Consider the following 16,941-nt stretch of genomic DNA (forward strand, 5'->3'; position numbering starts at 1 on the left):
ACAATTTGGTCCCCCCCCCCCCCGTATATACGCCACTGCGTCGCGTGCTTATCGAAGGATTTGACCGTAAAAAAGTTACGATCATGACTTGTTGTTTATATCACGGACAGACGAGTGGGTAGTGGCCATAGAGCTATAAACTTACTGATGGGTAGCGCTTAGAGACAGAGGTTAGGGGTACGATAATACGATATAGAGTAAAAGAGAAAAGAGAACGTGGGGGGAATTACAGTGTTAGTTTATAGGTCTATGATTACTATTTTATATTCTTTCTCTCTTTTCTCCCTTCGTTCTTTCTTCTTTCTTTCTCTCATATGACCCCGTGCATTATTGGCAGGGCGGAGTGGAATACGCTGTCCATTAGTTCATAGTAGGTTAGTGGTAGTGGTAGGGTAGTGGCGGTCAGCCCCGTCAATTTTTGGTTGCGCTGTTGCCAGTTCATTGTTTGCATTCCGGTATGTGCAACACTGTAAGCTGCTGCTGCCGACGCCGCCGACGCTGCCGCTACCGTAACCACGGACATACATGTAAACAGTTAACACTACTACTGCAGTATCAGCTAGAGAACCTAGATAATATTATATAAAGGCTTTCTAGTATCAGCTATAGCCGTGCTCGTCATCAACAGGTAATTTAAAAGTCGTGGCCACACAGATATCATAAGATAATAAATATTATTATTTATTAAATAATACAATATTGTAATTTGTCTTATCGACTCGTGAACTAAGATTTGACATTATTTGAAATTTTGATCTCGTCTATGCCCTGTCTTGTGGTCGTCTGCAACCTGCAATAATAGTAATAAAATAGTTTGTGTTCAAACCATTCACTGAAACGTGATTTGGAGTTAGTCGATCGAGCCGTGCTAGTCGTATTATATTGGTTTAGACGATTTACAAACATTTCGTTACTACCAAGATCATGAGCATAAATGCCGAAACTAGATTTTATCTCACCAAGGGCATCATGACATTGGAGGAATCCAAGTAAGTTTAATTTTTTCATGAGACCCTTTGTAAATTTTAATCATCTTGTTTCTTGCTATTTCAGAAAGTTAGACAACGACCGTGAGTTCTTAGACTATTCACTCTTGATTGGCGATTCGACCGAAGATCAGCTTTACAAACAAATCGAAGTCGAAATAGACATATTTCATAAATGTCTTGCGATAATAAAGGTAAGGCTGCCATTTTCATATTGACTCATGGAGTTATAATTAATTGTAATTATTGAAAATTATAGAAAGAAAACCAGAACGATAAACATACAAAATTATTGCTCTTGATGTTGTTTGATCGCATTAACAATATGTTTGCCTATATGTTTTACCTGTTCCCCATCAATGTTGAGCGTGCCATGAAGTACGTACAATTTTGCTTAAATCATGTGAGTATAAATTAACTATGCATTATGCCAAAACCAATATAAATATTAATTTAAACTTTGTTTTTTTTTTTAATTAAGCTTTCACTCATATTTCCACACAGATCTTGATGATAAACTATAAGTTCAGAATAAACAATTTTTTTAATTATTCAATGCACTGGTTAAATAAGCATTAATATCTCAATCACCGTTTACTATTGTAAGACTCAATCCCATTTACCATTGTGTACTATTATAATTATAAATATAAGTTTTGTAATCGACTACATAATGAAATAAATATAAAAATCTGTAAAATGTATTAACATATTCACAAAATTCCCCACGAGCATGTATTAAATAATTTTGCACTTGAGTCGCAGTTTTTAAACTGTCGGATTGAGTTCCACTACTTAATAATTCCAAATTCGAGCACTGATTAATAGATAATTTTTTTGAAAATGATATATCAAATTATTGTTGTTTATTATTTGTCTTTGAAGTTTGTATAAGTTCTAATTGTAATTAAGCTCCTATTATATTTATGTTATATCATTCAACTGTTATGTTAACTACGTATAAAAATCAATGCGAATAATTATGTTATAGGAGAGTGTTGTACCCTGGGACTATTTTTATTAAATATCCTCTAACAGCTTTAATTGTCAATATTTCACATTAATGCATATTAAAAATATTGTAGATATTATAATAAATCTACACCTACATGAGTTTTTTTTAGAATTCCTGATTCAACTGCCTTCTGAAATAATTTTAATTCTTAACACAATGGTCCTTGGAATTTACCTCAGAATTTACATTGAAATATAGGTTTTAACCAATTATTAAGGAAGAAATACACGAGGCCCAAGGTACAACTCTCTCCCCTACAATTAAAATTAATACATAATCATTTTAATGCAATTTACATATTATTTATTTATTTAAATTTATAGTAATTAATTTTCAAATAAATAATATTTTTAATTAAGTGTATCATTACAATTAACATACCTATGTTCCTATTTGGTAAGAAAATTGTCAATTATTTGCAGAGTACCGTATTTCTGTAATATGTAAAAAAAAATCAAGTATAATTATTATTACACAAATTGTTAATAGGAGCATTATCTGAATTATATGTACAAAAAGACTTACATATTATTGTTGTTCATAATATTAATATTTACAATAGATATCTTATTTCTACTACAGCTGAGTCGTGATAACTCAAACTTCAATAACTCAAAGTTTTAAAATATGTTAATGAGTCCAATTTATTTTTTTATTCCCTTTGAGATTTGAGTTATCAGGACTCGACTGTACATAATATATTATAAATGAATTTTTCATACAATTTTAATTTTTTTTGTTAAATATGTATAATGTTATACTGTAATAATTACTCAGCTTATATAATTGACATTTAATTTAAATGTTTATTATTATTTAAGCTAATAGTATTTCTTAATTATTCTTGTAATTGTTATTAATATTAAGTTATACTTACATGAAATAATTAAAAGTGTTTGTAAGATACCATCGTACTCTTCTGATATTAACGTAAGTTCATTAATGGTGAATGGTGATTTGTAAAGTTTTATTGTAGAATCAATTTTTTTTTACTAGCCTAAAATATTTATTGTTAAACACATTTGATAATGTAATTTACACCTAAATAGTTAACAATATATAGCTAAAATATATTAAATTTCTTGGTTGAAAATTTTAATTAATAAACGTATCAAATGAAACAATAATCCTAAATCTATAATATAGAAAAGTTAAACAAGTTATTATATTTGTAGGGTTTACACTCAAACACCTCATCTTAGAATTATATCTTACCTTTGATGCTACCCTTGCCATATATACTAAATAAATAAATCATAAAGTTTTTTTAATGTTGGTACCATAGCATAATTAAAGGTGGGAATTTATGCATTATATGCCCCCATGACTTTTTTCAAAACTGGTAAACCACATTTATGTACTTACTTATTTAATTATATAAATATTATTTTTTATAGAAGTAATACAAAAAAACACCAAATCCCTTATGCTAGCTTTACTTTGTAATAAACACTAATGTCTATTGCACAAATATATTATACTGTGGTACAAAAATAAACCACAGCGTTTGAATATTATTTTATCGTGGAGCGATGCTCCAACGCTGTATAAAACATATTTTATATAACTATATCAACTATCAAATAACATAACATAATAATAATATAATAACAGCAACGTTATGAAACTGTTGTTAAACTATATCTAGATAGTACTATAGTATGTACCAATAAAGTATAATACCTATAATTTGTAAATGTGAATATTTAAATACTATGTGATTATTTATTTTAATGTGAGCATGCATTTATACGCGTTCTACATTTTACAGATAACTATAGTTTTACTGAGAGGTGCTTATGATATAAACCAAATGTTTTAGAAAAATATGTTTCAATCTCCCTTCCCCACAAACATGACCGAATAACACTACTGGTTTATACAAATTGAATTATTTCTTATAAACGCACAATTAATTATTGCTAAAATTTGATTGTTACTTGGTAGTTGTGAACAACTTACATTATACTTCAATCAGTGAATATTCTATAATAAACTCAATAGAATTGAACCAAAAACAAATATTTTTTTAATTGATATAAGCTTATTATATTTATTTTGTTGTCTTGTTCCCAAAGTGAAAGCTTTATTAAAATGTATTAATTAATAATTTTGTATTTCAATAATAAGATTAAAAAGCAGGTAAGTAGATGTCGCTCTGCTGTACAGTAGGTTATAAGTGGGTCAATGTATAATGGATTGTATTAAACTTGAATTCAATGATATAAAATCATTGTATAAGAAAAATGATTCTGAGCGGAGACGGTATGTCAGTCTGGATTTTGTATATTTTTATTATTAATTATTATTAAAGCCTGTAAGTTGAATTTATACTATAATAGGTATTGTTATTATTTTTTATTCATTTCTATGGTGATAAATAAAGCGTTAGAATTTAAAATCCTATTTTTAGCGGTTTTTCCTGTGGCATTAAATAACTATTGAGAAAATCGAAACCTTTCTAAAGTACCATTTTGATCCAATTTGCTAAAAGATATGGTACTATATGTTGAAATCGAAGCACTCCTTCTGGTAGATATTTTGTATACAGTATATAAAAAAAAAATTAAATTAAAAAAAAAAAAACACCATTTTAAAACTATTAGCTTCCTCGCTCCTCTCAGAATCTAAAATAGAAAAAACTAGGAAAAAAAGTATAGATATTTTCTTAAAGGGATTTTTTTTTAAAATCCTATGAAAATTATAAGTAATCCATTTTTACCATCATAAATTAACAACCAAAAAGTTGAGGAATTCAAAAGTTGTAGAGCATCAAATTTGTTTACAAGAAACTGTAGCTCTTCTGTTGGAAGGAAGTTTGTGTAATGATCTTTAAAGTTTAAACATGAACAACTTACAAACTATGTAATTCCAATATGTATCCACTGTTATTATATAAAACAAACTGATTATTAAAATAAAATGTATACCTAAATAACCTGAATATAGAAATCTAACTATATAAATGTGAAATGAAAATCTCTGTACAGGCTAAACTCTGGAACTACTTATCAAATCTTCTTGATTTTTTTTTAAACGAAAGAGTATTTCACGGAGAAGGTTTATATGAGAGAGAATTTTAGAAAAATCCACCAGAAAAGTAGAAAATCTGGATGTCAAAAATACAACAGTGACGCAACAGGGTAGGTTAGGAATTTGTATTAATTGATTATATAAAACTTGGTATAACTTTGATACTTTAGAGTTAAATCATACACTGACGTTTACGTACAAACAGCACCAGGTCTGCTATCTGACGTGATCTAGATTGTCTACCTGATAATATATTGCTGCAAATTAGAATTTTTACTCCGGACAACGGAAAAGTTAAGATTAATTTTGAACACCATACACAGAATATTAAATAACGAATTGAACAAAGTTTGAGTCATATAAAGTTGGTACATTTAACGGGCAACAAAGTGCACAGTTTCAGCTAGTACATATATATAAACTAAACCAGTGGTGGCTTTGACGTACTTACAAGAGGTGCCCTGCACTCCCAAGAAATATGGGGTGGGTGTACTTTTGTATGGTAAATTGTTATAGGACAATATTTAATTATACCTATATCAACATTAAGTCTGTAGACTATGATAATATTATAGGCTAATAACTTAATAGTAATAAGTAATAACTAATATAATATAACCCATGATTATAACTTATAAGCTCTAAGTTATAACTGATTATATCATAATGCATTATTAAAATATATTTGTTTTATAGATTAAAATATACAGTATTAGACTTGTATTTACTGATTAAAAACAGTTTACTTGTTACTATAAGTTTATGTAGCTAGTTATTAATATAACTATCATACAATTAAATATCTATGTCATAATCATATTATTAAAGCATATTTTTTTTTTGTTTGTAAAACTGCATTTAATATTGAAATTTGCTGTGTTAATTTTGTTCATGTGAAAATTCAACTATAGTTGTAGATGTTTGTAATGAAAATTGCAATCAAAATGTTGCTTTGTCTGGACTGAATACTGATCACTTAGAGCTGTGTAATTAATATTCCTATACTTTCAAGTAAATTAATTAATTTATTCAACGTGATTATTTTATTTGTTTACTTATTCAGTGTTAAATATTGAACATTTATTTACAAATTAGCTACCTAAGTATTACAACTTTTTAAATTTGATATACTATATACTTCAAGTATAAATAGCAATATGATGAAGCATATTTTAATACTTCTTAAAATTGAATAAATTAATAATTATATGTTGAGTTCTTTGTTCTATGTATTTAAGTATTATTTAGTTTTCATTATGTACAATATAATTTTTTTTTTTTTTTTTTTATTGATTCTTTAGCACGGCATCTATGGCCATTAGCTGTTTGTAGGGTTGTGTTGTGGTGGTGGTAAGGTTTGGAACTGTGAGTTTTTACATGTGAGTGTTTGTGTTTGGCAGAATTTTTAAGTTGGAACCCGTAGGTACATGCCATGCCCGAGTGGAACACCGTGACTGCCCGAAGAAAAATGCCGCCCGTAGCCGGGATCAAACTGACGCCTCGACCACTCCGGCCCCCAATTTATTATTAAGAGAATGCTACCCATGCATTTGTTGTCTTCGTCTTACACACGTACGACTTAACAAATTTTCGTTCACTAGTTACAATCATGGCTAAATATATAGGTATGATCGCATTGAGACGCATTTTCGTTATTGGCTGCGCACATACAATTATTGCATGTTTTAGCATGGAGAGGAATCTCAGCTTGCAGTGATGTTTGGATTTATTTAGCCAAGAAATTAATATTTTGTATGGTTATGTTTGCAAATAAATCGAAGTGATAATAATATTCACTGCCAGTGGCGGCCATGACACCTGCGTATCACAAAGTTGCGATCATGCCTATATATTATTTAGCCATGGTTGCACAGTGTCCTGTTAGTTTTGATATTAGAGTGATTTGACCTATTTTTAATTTTTGATATCTCACATACCCATATCTTGCTTGAAAATGAAAATTTCGAAAAATCGACAATGCTGAAGCACAGATAATGTTCTTACTTACCTAAAAGTTTTATAATATGTCAATTATCTCTAGTATAAAAACAAATGGCACACTATTGAAACTAGTGAACGACATTTTTCATGCCGTGCGTGTGTAAGACGGAGAGAGTGAGAGACAACAATTGTATGGGTAGCGTCCTCTTAAATAGTATTGGTATTAATTTAGTAATGATGTGAAATTATAAAATTTATATTTTATAGTTGATTAAGTTGAATTGTTTTGTGAAAATTCAACTATAGCTGTAGATGTGTGTAATGAAAATTTTAAGATCAAAATATTGCTTCGCCTGGACTAAATACTGATCACTTAGAGCCAGGTAATTGTTCGATGGAAAGAAAAGATTATTCTCAACTCGTATAAATGTGTTTATGTATAATATATTAATATACTTTAATCTATAATATTATATATTTTGCACAGCGACGTAGCCTCCTCGGTTCTTTCCCGCACAAAACAGTTTATTCTGTTTTCATGTGTAAGACGAAGGTCGGGGACAACGCATACAGGTATGTGTCCTTTCGAAAAAAAGACACACCCCTAATTTTTAGTTCTAGAATCTAGAGTCACGCCTGAGCATTCATTGTATCGGACATGGTGGCATGATTTCGTCACGACGAACTCTCTCGGTCGTTGATTGGCACCAAATTATAACGCGCACTATTACAGATTACCTACACGTTTACACGTTTGCTGTTGAGAGCCGAGAGGTGGCCAAAATATTGATCGTATCAGGCGCTCTAGCGCTATTGTGTTTACACAGTTTCGTCGTTAGATACCTAATCGTATTACCTACCTATATTATTATTATTTTTTCTATTACAAATTTACAACACTCGCTTAATACCATCTTTCAGATTTGTTTTTGGGTAGCGCATAAATCTCGTGAAGGAAACGACCTCGTTAACTACGAACTCGGATGTCAATTACAGTGATGCCGCCAGTGGCGTAACTAGGATTCTTGTAAAGGGGGTGTTAGCTGTTAATAAATTCTAAATATTATTCAATAACAATTTCGTGTATAAACTAAAACTTTAATTTTAATCAGCAAACATCTTAATACATTATGTATGTCTGTTATAACTTATGACTTATACTTAATAGATAATGATAATGATAAATTAATAATTGTAAAATAAAATAAAAATTCCTTTATAGTTTAGTTCATGCAATAATTTGATGACATGACTCAATGGGAGGGGGGGTCATAACCCACAAACTCCTCCCTTGGATACGCCACAGAATCCCGCTTTCACTTACACTACTCATACATTATTATGTCACCAGTATTTATATTTCCACTGAGGTCTAGTTTCGAATACACACTCGAATGATAACAGCAGTAGTTAAATTTCAAACCAAAATTCGGATTGGTAATTATTATTAAGAATATCTACTTAATCTATATCTACCTAAAAATGTGTTATAGGTACACTAAGGAATCGTCGAATTAATAAACGGGGCTAGGTAAATTGGTCTGCGATAATTTGGGTACATTTTGAAATCGGTAAGTTGAGTCCCGGGTAAAAAAAGTAGTAGTTAAGTTGGGTCTCGGCTATAAACCTACTTACCGGTTCGGCCCGATCATTCCAGTTTTTACCAATAACATAATATTATAGGTAATAAACACATATATTTTAATTTATACCGTAAGATTTTTTATTAATACAATTTATACCGAGAACATAATATTACAATAATGAATTCCTATTTACTATATATGCCTAATATAATTATTATTAAATTTGACTTCTAATATATTAAAAAAATGGAATGAACATACTAACATTTTATTTCCGGGACTCAACTTCCTATAACCTTTTTTTTCCGGGACCCAGGGGCGGACTTACCATTTTTCCGCCCCTAGGCATTACAACACTAGCGCCCCGTACATTGGCGTGCTCTCATGTTTAATCTTTAATATTGTAATTTATGTTTTCTTATAGGTAGCCAGGTAGGTACAGTCGTTGCCATATAAATTGAGACGGCGGCAGCGGCGCGATAACGGAAAACCAGTGGTTCTCCGTATTTGAATATTATTACCGAAAATACATCAATAAACCCAAAATTGTCCCAAAAATGATTATACGTTATTAATTTAAAATCAAATATTCTGATAATAATCTTTTATTTAAGAACAAAAAGTAGAAATTGTAAAATAATATTAATTAATTAATAATAATAATAATAAATAAAATTGTTTGCACTGAGCCGGGTTCGAACTGATGACGGCGCGCGTCGTAGCCAACTATGTGACCTTTGCACCACACTGCCAGCGACTAGCATGTGCTACACTTACTGAAAAGCGCCGCCCCCGCCGTCTCAATTTATCTGGCAACGACTGTACTGATTAAAGTGGTGAGCACTCTAGTCTCTATAATCGTAATCGATTAGCAGATATCTGAGCAGTATGCATTATGCAGGAGTCGCGCGTCGTCGCAATGTTTATTATTATTAATTACTTTATCAAGACATCTGATTTCTAGAATATAATTCCAGTATTCTAAGAATAGACTAGTTTGGTGGCCGCGCACCCGCGCACACTTATTGTGGTTATTGTGGTGCCGGGTGCGGTGTCATTCCAGTTAATATCAAATAATTTACTTGCTAAGCACTGTGCGAGCTGTCCCCCACCTAGTTAGTAGAGGGGCTATATACCATGTACCCGGCGGCCCGAGGTAGTATATATTTTGACTGCCTAGGCTGGCGTTTTGCGCATGCGGCATTCACAATATTGTATGTGTTTACGCCGCACACCCGTATACCCGTATGAATTAATATAGGCAACTGCCTCTTCGAGTGTCGATGTCGAACCTCTGCCGGTTGCAGAAGTAAACTCAAACGGCAAGGTTATTATAGCTTATAAATGAAAACGTAACTGCCACGTGACTACGTGAGCCATTCCCCAATTTCACGCAAGTAGTATACAAAAAAAAAATTTATATAAAATATAAATTTAGGTAAATATAATTATGAAATTATGAAAAACTAAAAAGTAAAAATTAACTAAAAATTTGCGCCCCAAAAAATATTGCGCCCTAGACACGTACCTTGGTGGCCTATGGGTAAATTCGCCCCTGCCGGGACCTAATTTACCGTGATCAAGTCATTTGGGACCCAATTTACCAATCCCGTAATAAACATAATATACATAATAAATAATGCAAAAAAATGTAATTAGGTAGAAGAGCACACCCAGCTAACGGACTTAAGCCCCTCCTCAATGTTTGGCCTCCTAACATTTGGGTAATTTTATCAGTTATTCTAAAATTCGAATTTTTGTACATATTTAAAAATAAATACTATAACTATTAATACCTGTGTCCTGTGTCTAGGTGTATGTACCTGTGTCCTGTATGTATATTACAAATGTATATCTTCCAAGATATATTCTATATATTATACTAACCGTGTAAATGTATTACCGAACTACCCGAATTATTTTAATTAAGAGGATTCGATACCAAGATTTTCTGTATTTGTCTAACACACGCGTGACATAGTATTTTAGACTTGTTTTTTGCCAGACACACCAATTGATTTAATGGAGCGATAAGAATTCTGAAAACCGATTTGAATTTGTCATCAAGTCTACTTGAAATTGACTTTCCCACATTTTTGATACTATCCCCCAAATTCCTAAAAATGACATATTAAAAAAGAGTATTTAAAATTTTAAAGTTATTTTTCGGGGAAGTTAAAATCAAAAAAACAAAAATGTGGAAAAGTCGATTTCACACATTTTATCACACTTAATTAAAATCAACACAATATATTCAATAATGATAAAGTTAAATAAATTGTTAAATTTAACTTCCTACCAATAATTTATGAAGTGGTGTGTTGGGGTTATGCACGAAACAAATATGTACGTGACGACATTAGACATTAAATATTAATAACATGATGAAACAATGTCTAAAGCAAAAAAAAACTCAAATTGATGCAATATAGGTACCTAATTAATGTGCATTTTAGATTCTGAGCGAAGCGATGAATGTATTGATTTTACAATGATGTGTGTTTTTTTTTTATTTTTTTTTATTTTTGTGTCTGTCATCACCTTTTAGGACAGTAAAAGTGCTTGGATTTTCTTCAATAGTAACTTTTCTGATAGGAAAGTGAATCTAGTTGGTACTTTGGGGGGTCAAAAGTAAAAATTTCCCAGTAGTTTTCACAAGCGACGTGAAAAACAAAAGAGAAATTAAGGAAAAACGGGAATTTTTACGCAAAATCTGTTTTCGAGAAAATCGATTTTGGTTTTTGGTGTAACTCTAAAACAAATGACCGTAGGGACATGAAATTTTGACTGAATGTTTATATTAGCATTTTCTATACACCATAAAATTTACAAAATATTTTGACTCTTTTTGAGCTGTTTACGGCCATTGTCAGTTTTCAATTTTTTTAGTTTTTTTTTCTATAAATATCAATAAAATTTTATCTGTTGAGTAAAAAAGCTTAAAAATTTAATAGAAGGCTCCTCGGTTATTTTTTCAAAGGCAGATGAAAAAAATTAAAAATCCTTAGTCACAGTTTTTATTTATAAGCATTTAAAGTTCAAATTTTGACAAAATACGGAAAAATCACGAAAAATAGCAAATTATTTTGAGTTGAGAACTCATAAAAATTTTTCTTTTTAAATCTAAGATTTGAAAATGTAATATAAGATTACTCATAAGTTTGTCTACCTTTATCAAAAAAAAAATGTCTAGAAGAAACTTAAATTAAATTTTTATGAGCGTCTGAAATTTATATTTTTACAATATTTGATATTTACTCGATTTCTCATGTAACAATTTTCTTATATTATTGTAATTAAAAAACGAATGACTGTAGATACTTGAACATTTCACTGAATGTTTATATTAGCATTTTCTATACACCATAAGATGTTGAAAATATTTTGACTCTTTTTGAGCTGTTTACGGACATTGTCAGTTTTCAATTTTTTTAATTTTTTTTTCTATAAATATCAATAAAAATTTTTTTGTAGGGTAAAAAAGCGTGAAAATTTAATATAAGGCTCCTGATATATCGTTCTAATAGAAGTTGAAAAATATTAAAAATACATAGGCACAATTTTTTTTTATAAGCATTTAAAGTTCAAATTTTGACAACATTTATCAAATTTATAATTTATTAATTATTTTGTAGTTAAAAATGTATAAAATGTTTAACTTTTATGGCGAAGGATTGAAAATTTAATACAAGGCTCCACGTAAATAGGTTAAATATAAATTAATTTATTCACAATAATATCATCAATTATACTTGGTAAAATCATAGGCTGACTGACCGTTTTCGCTCAGAATCGTTTTTCTTATACAATGATATTATATCATTGAATTCAAATTTAACACCATCCATTACGGTGACCCACTTGTAACCTACTGTACAGCAGAGCGACATCCACTTATCCACCTTTTTTTTTTTATTTATTGTATTAAAAATGTTTCAGCAAATAAAAGTTACAAGTTGCACAAGAGTGAACTTATCAGTTAAATTATCTTCGCCGCATTTAACGCACCTAGGCTGTTAACTGTAGTAGTTACGCGTATGACCGTATGCTTGACATGAATAGTATCGGGGTGGACTTTTTCGATCACCACGGCAGAGTGAAGCCGTGTGTTCATCTTGAAAATGTCTTGGTTATTTTGACGTTAAGAACCAGTTCGACGTGGAACAGTCGTAAAGGGCGATAATTCTTTTTGATATTAACCCTGCGCGTAGCCATTAGTGTCCTAGTTCGGCCTGGGCGTCTAAAATATCACCATAACGGGTAGGATTGTAGAGTGATGGAGATTTTTAATTACTACCTTGTATTGGTGTTAGCGATGCAGCCGCAGCTTAAAGGAGTGAAATTCTGCATTGGTGCATTGGTGCAAATTCTGCACCTAATCAATTATTGGTAATATTGTAGGTTATGTGGTTTTTGGGCCGGACTATTAGAAATGATGGTGTGGACTTAATGAAATATTGTTAGTACCTGTGAGGGATAGAGTGATCTTAACTTCTTACTTCTTATTGAATATTGAGAAGTTTTAGAAATGTAGATGCTCTGTACATATCTATAGATTGGCGGGATTCGAGTGAGCTTGGGTGCGACTTCAGTTTGGGGTAGTTACTTATAATCAACCTGCATGTTATTATTAGGTAGAAATACCTCGGTTTCAGTCTCGCTGTTTTTATTGGTCAGTGCCACGTATAGTGATTTGGCGAAATACATGATTTAATTTTATTCCCATCTTGTTGAGATGTGATGGAGGTCGATGACAAATGCCGTTTTGATTTATTTGTATAAGGTGATCAAGGCGGCTGTTATTTGGTAGCCCAATGAACGGTCAACGGTGTAGCGTAAGTAAGTTACGTAATAATTCAAAACGTTTCGTGTACAATATTATGCATCGACATTTGCGATGACGGAGCGCGATTAAGATAACAGTGATAGCAGTTGGCACTACTTATTTGGCCTACTTAGTTTGTATAATTAAAAAGGTTATCATTATGAAAATTGTGTAAAAGTGGTTTTTTTAGACAATTTAAAAAAAAAGGTCGAATAATGTATAATACACTATAGTATATATTATACTATAGTTATGACTTATGTATATTGTATATTATATTATAGTATTATACAAATTGGTATAGTATAATAATATTTACCCAATGAAAATCTTATATTAAATGTTACAATTTTAATGACTGAAAATTAAAATTACGTTTTCCTTGCTAAAATTGCATGTCCTGAATTAACCAGAACACGTAACAGTTTAACAGCCTAAAAACCCCTTAAAAAATCAAAACCCATATAATTACCGAATATTTCTAAACACCCAAATCATCCAAAACCCGAATAAAACAACATTTTGTTTAATCCAAAACCCAAATATTTTTTTATTTTACAGTCATCATGACATTATAATATATATTTGTGTATGTCTTTTAATAAGTGGTTATTCAATTTTTTAGTTAATTATTTGTTTAATAACAACAATATTAGGACATTTTACAATAGATTGCATGTGAATACTAAAAATATTTTTATTAATATTAATTAGAAAATAAAATCCGATTCTATCATTCGGTTCTGATAAAACCGAAATTCAGATATTGAATTTTTTAAATTATAATTTATTACATAATTATCGTAGAACAAATTAGAATTCCAATTATTGCCTGCAATAGCAATATAAAATATTAGCATGTTGACTACTTGACGTACATCCGATAGTTGGGTCTGGTGTCAACAACTAAACTATGTAGGTTAGTCAGCGACCAAACACTGTTAATATAATTTATAGTATTTGCAGTGAAAATGCCGTCTATTTTTTAAGTTGGTTAATTTTTGTTATGGGGGAGGGGGATAAACATTTAAATTAAAAAAAAGATCTAACAAAAATAACTATAAAAATTATGTTTTTTTTTAACTACTTAACACTAGTAGGTATTAACCAATAATATTAACACGAATAATAATGGTTATTAACACCCAAACGTTTGTTTACATTTTTTATTCTGCTTTTTGAACACCCGAATGCATGCAGCACCCTAAACCCGAATAAATGATTTGGATGCAAAACCCTGTAAAAATGCAATGCAAGGGCATTTACGAGTTAAAAAGTTAAAGTTAAGTTAAAAAGTTAATTTAATTTAAACTTTTTAACTTAACTAGTTACTTTTGTCTTTTCATTAACTTAACTGTTAACTTACTAAATTTCTTTCTTAATTAACGAGTTAATTTTTCATTTTAAGAAGTAAGTAAAGTTAATTTATTTTGTTTTTAATTTTATAATATTTCACTATTTCAGTCTATTTCGTTTTCATGTCAAAAAAGGTGGATAAGTGGATGTCGCTCTGCTGTACAGTAGGTTACAAGTGGGTCACCGTAATGGATGGTGTTAAATTTGAATTCAATGATATAATATCATTGTATAAGAAAAACGATTCTGAGCGAAAACGGTCAGTCAGCCTATGATTTTACCAAGTATAATTGATGATATTATTGTGAATAAATTAATTTATATTTAACCTATTTACGTGGAGCCTTGTATTAAATTTTCAATCCTTCGCCATAAAAGTTAAACATTTTATACATTTTTAACTACAAAATAATTAATAAATTATAAATTTGATAAATGTTGTCAAAATTTGAACTTTAAATGCTTATAAAAAAAAATTGTGCCTATGTATTTTTAATATTTTTCAACTTCTATTAGAACGATATATCAGGAGCCTTATATTAAATTTTCACGCTTTTTTACCCTACAAAAAAATTTTTATTGATATTTATAGAAAAAAAAATTAAAAAAATTGAAAACTGACAATGTCCGTACACAGCTCAAAAAGAGTCAAAATATTTTCAACATCTTATGGTGTATAGAAAATGCTAATATAAACATTCAGTGAAATGTTCAAGTATCTACAGTCATTCGTTTTTTAATTACAATAATATAAGAAAATTGTTACATGAGAAATCGAGTAAATATCAAATATTGTAAAAATATAAATTTCAGACGCTCATAAAAATTTAATTTAAGTTTCTTCTAGACATTTTTTTTTTGATAAAGGTAGACAAACTTATGAGTAATCTTATATTACATTTTCAAATCTTAGATTTAAAAAGAAAAATTTTTATGAGTTCTCAACTCAAAATAATTTGCTATTTTTCGTGATTTTTCCGTATTTTGTCAAAATTTGAACTTTAAATGCTTATAAATAAAAACTGTGACTAAGGATTTTTAATTTTTTTCATCTGCCTTTGAAAAAATAACCGAGGAGCCTTCTATTAAATTTTTAAGCTTTTTTACTCAACAGATAAAATTTTATTGATATTTATAGAAAAAAAAACTAAAAAAATTGAAAACTGACAATGGCCGTAAACAGCTCAAAAAGAGTCAAAATATTTTGTAAATTTTATGGTGTATAGAAAATGCTAATATAAACATTCAGTCAAAATTTCATGTCCCTACGGTCATTTGTTTTAGAGTTACACCAAAAACCAAAATCGATTTTCTCGAAAACAGATTTTGCGTAAAAATTCCCGTTTTTCCTTAATTTCTCTTTTGTTTTTCACGTCGCTTGTGAAAACTACTGGGAAATTTTTACTTTTGACCCCCCAAAGTACCAACTAGATTCACTTTCCTATCAGAAAAGTTACTATTGAAGAAAATCCAAGCACTTTTACTGTCCTAAAAGGTGATGACAGACACAAAAATAAAAAAAAATAAAAAAAAAACACACATCATTGTAAAATCAATACATTCATCGCTTCGCTCAGAATCTAAAATGCACATTAATTAGGTACCTATATTGCATCAATTTGAGTTTTTTTTTGCTTTAGACATTGTTTCATCATGTTATTAATATTTAATGTCTAATGTCGTCACGTACATATTTGTTTCGTGCATAACCCCAACACACCACTTCATAAATTATTGGTAGGAAGTTAAATTTAACAATTTATTTAACTTTATCATTATTGAATATATTGTGTTGATTTTAATTAAGTGTGATAAATGAATTAGCATTATACTATAAGTATATCCATATTTTACTGATTTAAGTACTAAAGGGGTCAGCTGTCACTCTGTCATTATAGGTACCTAATAAAGCGCATGCTGTATTGTTGACTGTTGCAGTATGTAATAGGAGAACTAGTTAAATAATATTATAATATTGCATGTGCATTGTGCACACTGGCACTATAGCCGTATAGGGTATATAAGTATATTATTTATTATTAGAATTTATAAGCAACCTAGATTAGCCTTTAATATCAATTGATATTGTAAGTCGTAAGATATAGGTTCTACCAGTATTTATTTTATGATAAAAAAATTATACATTGGCAGGTTTTAATTTTATGTGTAGGTGGATACTGAAAGGTAGCTTCAATATTT

The 16,941-nt window shown here is 29.8% G+C and overlaps 1 protein-coding gene across 2 annotated transcripts; it reads left to right on the forward strand.

The window, feature by feature from the left end:
* The first annotated feature begins 458 nt into the window (after positions 1-458).
* LOC132936864 (uncharacterized) lies at positions 459-2,495 on the forward strand. Of its 2 annotated transcripts, none has more exons than XM_061003647.1 (4): positions 459-989; positions 1,054-1,180; positions 1,246-1,389; positions 1,468-2,495. In XM_061003647.1, exons 1-4 carry the CDS (start codon positions 925-927, stop codon positions 1,495-1,497), a joined length of 366 nt encoding a protein of 121 aa, XP_060859630.1. In that variant the 5' UTR covers positions 459-924; the 3' UTR covers positions 1,498-2,495. The 2 variants fall into 2 exon arrangements, with proteins under 2 accessions (XP_060859630.1, XP_060859631.1); XM_061003648.1 differs by having other exon boundaries at positions 1,246-1,364.
* The last annotated feature ends 14,446 nt before the right edge of the window (positions 2,496-16,941 follow it).

The sequence above is a fragment of the Metopolophium dirhodum genome, chromosome 1, assembly GCF_019925205.1.
Source record: "Metopolophium dirhodum isolate CAU chromosome 1, ASM1992520v1, whole genome shotgun sequence".
Taxonomy (NCBI): Eukaryota; Metazoa; Arthropoda; class Insecta; order Hemiptera; family Aphididae; genus Metopolophium; species Metopolophium dirhodum.

Coding starts and splice junctions, on each gene's coding strand:
- LOC132936864 (XM_061003647.1), top strand. CDS start 925: ATGAGCATAAATGCCGAAACTAGATTTTATCTCACCAAGGGCATCATG. Junction 990..1,053: donor ATGACATTGGAGGAATCCAA/GTAAGTTTAATT, acceptor TTGCTATTTCAG/AAAGTTAGACAACGACCGTG. Junction 1,181..1,245: donor AATGTCTTGCGATAATAAAG/GTAAGGCTGCCA, acceptor TGAAAATTATAG/AAAGAAAACCAGAACGATAA.